We start from the raw sequence: 8866 nt of genomic DNA on the forward strand, positions 1-8866 counted from the left end.
ACATAAACTCAAGAGAGTCTCGGTCAATCAGTACCACAGGGAAGCGTGGCTGGCTGCAAAGGAAATGGGTTAAAGAAAGAGAAGTATCGGCAAGTCAGATAGCCCTCCCCAAGAGCTCTGTGACAGACCTGGGCTGTCTCCACGTGGGAGACAAGCCTATCCCATGTGTCATCTTTTCTAATTTTCATCAAACAGCTGAAAATATATCAACGTGTTTTTATAAAATTACTAAACCAAGCAAAGGTTAAATAATTACTCATGAGAAGTTGCCTTATAATGTTATAAAATTGCGCACGTGAAAAAATGTAGAGCTATTTACATTTAAAATTAACAGCAGGGGATAAAATAAGAGCAGTATAAATGGAAGAGGAACTCATGAACCCAACACCTACAGCTCAAACTACAGAGCTCTTAAAGGGCATTAACAGTAGAACACAGACAAAGGTGCCCGGCAGAGAGCTCCCCATTTTAAATGCATCATTTAACCAGTGGGACTGGTGTCGACTGTTTAACTGGGAAACAGAAACAGAACCCCACCCGTGTCAAAATTAATTCCAGATGGGCTGACTCACAAGTAAAAAATGAAGCCGTACCACAGAGATCGACATCAGATCTCGGAATAAAACAAAGACAATCTAGCAAAGCCCAAAGATGATCTAGGTTTCAAAACAACGTACAACAACACAGCTAACAGGATAAACAACGAATCAGGAGAATGCTGCCACCAATGTCAGAAAAGAACCAGTCACCCAACTCATGGCCATCTTTATGCTTTTTACTGAGACATTTACATTTCCATAAAAAAGAAAGAAATCATTAAAATAACTGTATATTAGTTTTGTTTTGGAAGAGAGAAGTTTTTTATTTAATTTTCTTTAGCATGACCATCTTTGTATAGTTATCTACATTTTACAACTTTTCTTGAGAAACAAAAAGGTTTATCTTTCAGATATAACCATTAAATGGCATCCAATGTTTGAGGAGTCTAGAGAGCTTAACCGTTTTCTTAGGAGAGTCTAACTGTCCTGTCTGTACTTAGGTGAGGAGGTGAAGGGATATCCTCACAGGCACTAGAGCCCAGGGCAAGCAGCTTTCACCAAGGTCATTCTTCAAGGATCCCAGGAAGCAGTCCTGCATCTCCTTTCCATCCTCCAAGCTCAGGTAACATGCTACTGCCCTTGAGACCCAGTCCCGAGGGAGTGCACCTCCCTTAGCCCACCTCTAGCATCCCAATGAGTGATACTGCCCCAGCTACAATCCCTCTTCAATGGCCTTAGCCTCTCTAAAGAAAACACTCAGCTCTTCCTCCTACACAGTCCAACACTCGGCTCCACATCCAGGACAGCCAAGGAACCATCAGAGGACAAGCAAGCATGCGCACAGAGCACAAGTGTGCCAACACTGACCAGAGCCACTGTCACCTCATGAATACTTGCTGTGGAGTCACCTAGCCAGTGCCACACGTAGGATGGTAAAATGACAGCACTTCAGGCTCAAGACCTGGCTGGTGGCAGTATTTCAAGATCCCTGTGATTCTTTGCAACCACCTTCTCAGACAGAACGGAAACTGAAGGGAGAGAGGCCTGGCGTAGCCTCAAACCACAGTTCACCCAGGCACTGAAAGGATTCTGACAGGACTTGAAGCAGGATCCCTGACGAGATTGAGTGTGTTCCAAAGCTGGCTGGGGGACATCCCAGATCTCTGCTCAGCTCACCACACCACTCTCCACAGGCCTTGCTTACTGCTCTCTCACGGAGCTGAAGGCCAGCCAGTGCTTTAACTGTCTGTGTGCCCCAGGGCCTCACACCTTGCCTTCTGAGGCACAAGTGGGTGCTTTTTAACTAAAATGAAACTAACAGGATTAACCTATAGCAACACTCCTGCTTTACCAAAGCACTTGATATGATAAACCACCTGAGGAGGTTTGGTTTCACCCATACTCTGCAGTTGTTTATAGAATCTTGGCGAGTTAGTTTTTATTAAGTCTGTTACACATATTCTTGGAAAGCAATGTTTTTAAAATGTGACTGCAAGTTTGGTCGCAGACTGAAGTGAGAATTGATCATCTATGAAACGACATTTATTTCAAGTCTTGTGTTTAAATGTTTGTGGACACTGGGTAGTATCAAACTCTCCGCTCTCTCCGAGGTTGACTGAATAGTCAGTCAGTACAGTCTGGGGCGTCCGCTTGATTCTCACACACTGCTGCTACGCGTCCAGACCCTCGTCCGCACTACTACCCGACTGGTCAGGTGTCTGAGAAAGCCACTTTAGATTCTTGTACTTGCACAGTTTACTCATGCGCTTGCCTCTAAAGAACAGCGGCTTTCAAAGTGCTGGGGACACTGCAAAATAAACGCCAACACTGTCCAGAAAAAGGAAAGAGTGTGAAAATGAAGTAAACGTCCACCAGAACCATTACACAGCCCAAGGCAGCCAGTGTCTTGCCAACTTGCCAAAGCCAGTGGGCTTGCACACAGGGTTTGATCCCATCACGCCCACAAGAAAAAACAGAAGACCCTTCAAAACAGAAACAAGCCCAAACCGGCAGACACGAGTCACGGCAGGTACATCAAAACAGAACACAATCACCCAGAGTACCCTGGAAGGTTTTTTAAACCCAATTTACAAAAACCACCTAGCATCTTAGATTACATTTAAACCATACTTAAACATGTCATTAGGCTTCTGGAAACTAGAGAATGCAGGCCCGGATGAAACCAAAAAGCCCCACAGAGAGACACAGCAGATGAGGTCAGCACACGGGAGGAGGAGAGGAGGCGGGATGCTGACAGAGACACAGGAGACTCAGGCCTCAGCATCTTTTAAAGATGCTGTTGTTGTCTTCACAGTTCTGGGCTGTTTTTTCAAGAAGCTCTTCAACCTAAGAGACTACAGTCTTTTTAAACCATAGTGTGTGTGCACACTAACCAAAGGAACACAAGCATGTGGTTGTCAAAACAGGACTGAACGCCGAGGAAGCAGGGACACACACACACACCTAAACTGAAAGCTCCTCTCTGGTTCTTACGAAAGTATTATTAACCAAATAAGTGCCTTTCTAGATATCTACAGGAAGAAAACGTGGAGGCCTCTGGAGGGTACTGAAATGAACCATGATCTAAAGACTTAACATAATGTAAGGGACAGCTGCTTGTGTATTACTGTTGGAATGACCACGTCTGTTTATCATGTTTAACTGTTTGTGTATTACCATTAGAATGACCACGTCTGTTTATCATGTTTATGGGTGGGGAGTTTTCTAGGGTCCCACCTGGTTTTTCTGGGGATCACCAACAAGACAGCAACTCCCCGTACTGTACAGACCAAGAATGTACCTAAATTCTTCAAAACTCTGCTATCAGAAACAGGACTTGGGGATGGTATTTGGTCACCACACAGCTTGTGTCATACACTAGTTGAGTGCAGCAACCTCTCCCTGTAAGGGGCTGTTTATTTTGCAAGTTACTTTGTTAAACAAACATGGAAAGGAAGCCTGGGGCAAAGGGGGAAGGCAATGAGAGAAGATTCTGCTAATGGTCAACAGAAGAAAGAAACCAGTACAAAACCTGCAGCTGTGGGGGGGGGGGGTTCTATCTATGACTATAAAGGGAAAGGGGGGACAATTCACATACCCAGCACTGTGTGGTGAAAAGTAACAAACTTGGGAGTTCTCTTCCCTACTTAAAATTTATTTTGCTCATCTCTTTGCTCTCAGTGGTCAACAACACACAAGTAGTAGTTTGTGCTTTGTCTCCCTCACATACATGGGGAGGGGAGGGGAGCCAGAAAGACCAGGAAGTGGGGGCGGGTGGTGGAAATTATTTCTCTAGGTGAACTTTAAGGCTAAGATCACAAACCTTAGAAGTTACTAAATATATTCAGGCTCCCCTATGGCAAAGCTGCTTTCTGTATTATCCCAGAAATCCTGACCACATCTCAGATCCTTGAGTGTGAAGCTGTAGCTCACTCTTACAAAAAATTGTTGCACATAATAGAAGCTCAATAAATCTTTGCTAGAGTAGAGAAAATTATGTCCCAATAGCAGCAATCTCGTCCTAGGTTCCAGGGCATCCTGCGGGAGCAATGTCCCTAATCTTTTTTTTTCCCCCTTGCCTTCTCACTCTGGATCTGGCCCCACTTGCTCAGGACCATGGGTTTTTATTTATTTAAAATATGTAAGTACACTGTAGCTGTCTTCAGACACCTATAAGAGGACATCAGATCCTATTACAAATGGTTGTGAGACACCATGTGGTTGCTGGGATTTGAACTCATGACCTCCAGAAGAGCAGTCAATGCTCTTAACCACTAAGCCATCTCATCAGCCACCATGTCCCTAATCTTAACTAACCATAGTGCCACAATTCTCCATAATACAGAGAAGAATGCACACGGGGCTGCAACTCTATAGTAGAGAAAGACTTCTATCTAGAGAGGGAAAAAAAAAAAAGAGTATGGCCAGGTTTCCCCAGAGAAGATTACTAGATGTTTTACTGCCCATCCAGGTGTTTTGTTTTGTTCTCAGTTTCCCCTCCCTGAGGGGAAAAAGAGCATTACAACATCAAATGCCAGATGGTCTAGCCCAGCACCTCCCTCCGATCTGCCAAAGGTGAGTAAAGCATACAGCATCAGCAGAGACACGGCATGTTCTGTTTATAAGTGTGCTCAAATTAGACACAAACCTTTACAGCTCCAAGTTGCTCTTTTCTGAATTTCTCCAAGGGTTTAATCAGAGTTTCAGTCACACTTAATGCCTAGAGAACAAGAATAACAAGAACACAGCGTTAGGAAAAAAATAGCATCTCGTTTTCGTCTTGCACTCCACCCAGAAGTAAAATGAACAACAACATACTTGGCAATTTTACCTCATTCTGCCAATGTAACAACTAAGTCACTGCGTAATGTATTAAAGAGCTCACATTTGTAAATGTTTTCAGGGAAGGGTGCTGGAACAGCTGGTGAGGAACATGGAACTCTGGCCACAGCTCTCCACAGAACAGCAAGAAGGCTATCCAGAAAACAAAGGGCTCTCTCATACCCACCAACACAACACTTCTGTGGGCCAGCGTTCACCTCCTCCTCAGAGATTTAAAAGTCAATTACATTCCTTCACTGGTCTTCAGACTGTATGAAGGGAAGGACTGAGAACTGTGGATATTCTTCCAAATACAAGGAGTTTGCACTACACCACTGACAATTCCTTGTCCTACAGTGGCTGGCACTCCACAGTCAGAACAAGTGCTGTGACCTGCGGGCTGGCATCGAATAGGGGGAGGGGAGGTCAAGAGGAGTGACACACACACCACACCACACACACACTGGTCACAGTCTCATTCATGGCTTACAGTGACTCACTTGGGGCTTTTCATTCAAAGCCACAAAATGCTGAAAATGCAAATAAAAGGTTTATTCCCAAAGGCGATGGCATACTTAGTAAGCACTCAGCTTCCAAGTCCAAGACTCAGAAATGTCCACAATGAGAGAAGGCTGTCCCAACACTACACAAGAACGTGTCATCCAACTTTTACAAAGCCCCGCTCCCTAAAAAAAGGAAACCCAAGCTTACCATAAGGGGAAAATGGTGAGTGATTTTAAAAGAAACGTGTCAGAAATCAAATGTAGTTCCTTCTCCTTCCTCTGCAGGCTCAGCAAGTACTAACATAACCGAAGGCTGCTCTGCACTGACCTACTATAAAATGATTTCTTCTAACGTGAACATCACAGTACAATGTGAAGAATACAAAACATGCAACTGTCCCCTCAAACACAAGGACTCCTGTATGCTGCTCGCCCACTTGGAAAATTTGCTACTTAGTTGCAAAAAGAGCTGTGGCGACACACACTACAGAGAAGAACCATCTACACAGGGAGAACGGCTTCATCCTCCAACAACACACATAACGGAGAAGAACCATCCACACAGGGAAGACGGCTTTGTCTTCCAGATGCATCCATCTTAGGCATTTTGAATTTTAAATCCAAATGTTCTACATTTAGCGCCATGTGACCTGCCATAATGAAAACCCAGAGACCACCACACACTGAAGAAGAGAACAGAGACAAAGAACTGGTCATCCAAGTAAGATCCAGGACAGCATGTTGTATCTCAGAAAGCAGACACCAAAGACTTTATCTCCCAATGTTTTCAAGGTGATCCAATCCACAGACAATCTCCATAAATTAAGATACTTGTGTCCTTCCCCCTGCCTTGAGCTGCCCAGAGATACCTTGTTTACCACAATAGACCAAATAATAGGATCTGGGTGGAACTACCCACCTTGGCTGCCAGACAATAGACACCTAGGTGGAGTTACCCACCTTGGCTACACTTACAGCCTGCTACAGGAACTGCCTGCTGAGCTTGCCTTGAGACACCTCAGGCCAGCAATTAAGGATGGATTCCCCTCACCCATGCTGGGCTGAAGCAAGAAGGGATTCGGTGGCGGAGGTGGGGCTTCCCCTTTAAATTGAAAGCTGGACTTTAAAGCATTGAGCCTTGATCAGAGACCTTTGTCTTGGCTTCATCTCCTCTCCCCCTCCATCCCTCTTTCGTTCTCAGCCCTCTTTTCAGGTGAACCCAGTTGACTCGTGGCCACTGCCGGTCACAGATACTTGGGCCAGAAAAGGCATCAGCCACCAAGTCTGACAACCAGAGTGTGGTTCCCTGAGACTCACACTGTAGGAGAGAATTGACTCCCCAAATTGTTCCCTGACGTCTATGCACACACAGTAGCATGTATGTGCCCCTCCAACACATACAAAAATATTTAATGTAAATACAATATGTGACAGCTGTGTCAATTTCAAAGCTTCTGTGACCAGATCTAACCTACTATTGTTGCAGAATAAACCCATACATAATAAATACATATTGGATGACTGATACGCTCAAGAAGGAAGGAAGCCTGGCAGTGCACGCCAGTCTAACAGAGGCCGGCAAATGCTTATAGTCACAAAGGAGAGGGATGAACACTCCCCATAGAACACTGCAGTACCAAATGGGCACTACACCGTCCACAGCAGCCATCTTAACCAAACCCGCAGCTCAGTAAGCTAGATGTGTGAGCAGGGAAGTTCAGTCCATTATCAACATAATGGGAAACATGGCAGCATCCAGCCACATATGGTGCTGGAAGAGCCAAGAGCTCTTCCATATCTTGATTCAAAGGCAACAGAGGGGACTGGCTTCCTCAGGCAGTCGAGAGGAGGCTCTCTTCCTCACTGGGAGGAGCCTAAGCATAGGAGTCTCGAAGTCAACCCCCACAGTAACACACTTCCTCCAACAAGGCCACACCTCCTAATAGTGCCACTCCCTGGGCCAAGTATATTCAAACCACCACACAAGGTAAAAAATAAGATGATTATGAAAGCTTCCAATGGTGTTTCCAACATGACTCCGGTCAGACATCTCCTCTCAGTAGACAGGTGGCTATTAAATAGTTTCACAATCAAAACTGAAAGCTGGCTGTGGCTATAGCTCCATGGCAGAGCACCTGCTTGGCTCAATCAAGTCCCCACTGTTGTGTCAGAATCTATATTAAGTAACCTACCCAGCTCAAGATGAGCTAAGACACCAGCTGGCAATGACAGGAGACCCCACTGGATGCCATCCTACCACAGGGTAACCACTGCATCAGCTCTCCAGTTCCTCCCACCCTGGAGATCAAAGGCTGAGTTCTGAGGCTATAAGCACAAAGAGAGTTAGACTTCTACAAAAGACCCACACACAAGGGCAGGGACGGTAAGGACATTCTATGGCAACGTTAGTTCCTTAGTTAGTAACTATTATTTAATGTATCAGTCCAGGTAAAGCCATGAACAGTCTGGGATAAACATCAAACCATGCCTTTCTAATGAGGAGCGGCTAGCAAAGAAAGGCTAAGTTTAAAAGAAACAGAAGGACGTGGATTCCAAGGGGCTGTGGCCTCGGAAGGAATGCATTCTCTGAGCAAACGAGAGACTTCCCACTGCTTTCTCCCATGACCTTCCAGACACTGCCAATTTTACTGTACTAAAGGGAAAACTCTACTTTTCAGCTTCATGGTCACAGACAGCAGCAGAGGAACCACTGAGCTGGGATGCACTGTTTATTTTTCCTTGAAACAGGAACTCTCAAAAGGGGCCAAGGATTTATCTATCTGAACAAAACTGTTTTCCCAAAATGAAAAATACTTTTCCAAAAAAGGATTGCTACAACTAAGGACATTTACAGATTCCGTAAATCTTCCCAAGGAGTGTGCTTTTTGTTATTAAATTTTCCTTTTCACATGCACTAACTTATGGGGAGGTGGGTGTATGTCACATCACACATGTGGACGTCAGAGGACAATCTTCAGGACTCTCCTGTGGGTTCCAGGGATCAAACTCATATTTCAAGTGTCTTTACCTACAAAACCATCGCCCACCCTGCTCTGCATTGTTCTGATCAACAACAACTGTTTGGAGAATCCTAGCCCAAAACAGTGCCTCTTAAATCTCAAATCTACTTTCAGATGCTTCAAGATCACAAATTGGACTGTGTCACAAAACAAGAGCAATGTGATGATCCCCAGAGCCTACATTAATTTTAAAAGGGGTTGGGGTGGTATAATGGCACACATTTGTGATCTTGGGGCATAAAAATGGAGACCAGAGGACCCTGGCACACACTAGCCAGCCAACCAGCCCCGTCAAATCACCAATCCCTGGGCCAGTGAGAGACCCAGTCACAGAACAAAGCAAGGTGGATGGCTCTACAGGAACAACCAAGCTCATCTCTAAGCCCCCACCAGCATCTACCTGCTACCCATGTATCCAAGCAAAGTGCTGGCTGGCTAGAGAGAGAGAGAGAGAGAGAGAGAGAGAGAGAGAGAGAGAGAGAGA

The 8866-nt window shown here is 45.0% G+C and overlaps 1 protein-coding gene across 1 annotated transcript in view; it reads right to left on the bottom strand.

Moving 5' to 3' along the window:
* Arhgap10 (Rho GTPase activating protein 10) overlaps nucleotides 1-8866 on the bottom strand; it is a 196862-nt gene that overhangs the window by 160124 nt on the left and 27872 nt on the right. Inside the window, exon 5 of the mRNA XM_028785172.1 lies at nucleotides 4687-4758. Coding sequence (XP_028641005.1) covers nucleotides 4687-4758 — 72 coding nt within the window. The remainder of the gene's footprint in view (nucleotides 1-4686; nucleotides 4759-8866) is intronic.

Source organism: Grammomys surdaster, unplaced genomic scaffold (genome assembly GCF_004785775.1).
Source record: "Grammomys surdaster isolate TR1022 unplaced genomic scaffold, NIH_TR_1.0 125146, whole genome shotgun sequence".
Taxonomy (NCBI): Eukaryota; Metazoa; Chordata; class Mammalia; order Rodentia; family Muridae; genus Grammomys; species Grammomys surdaster.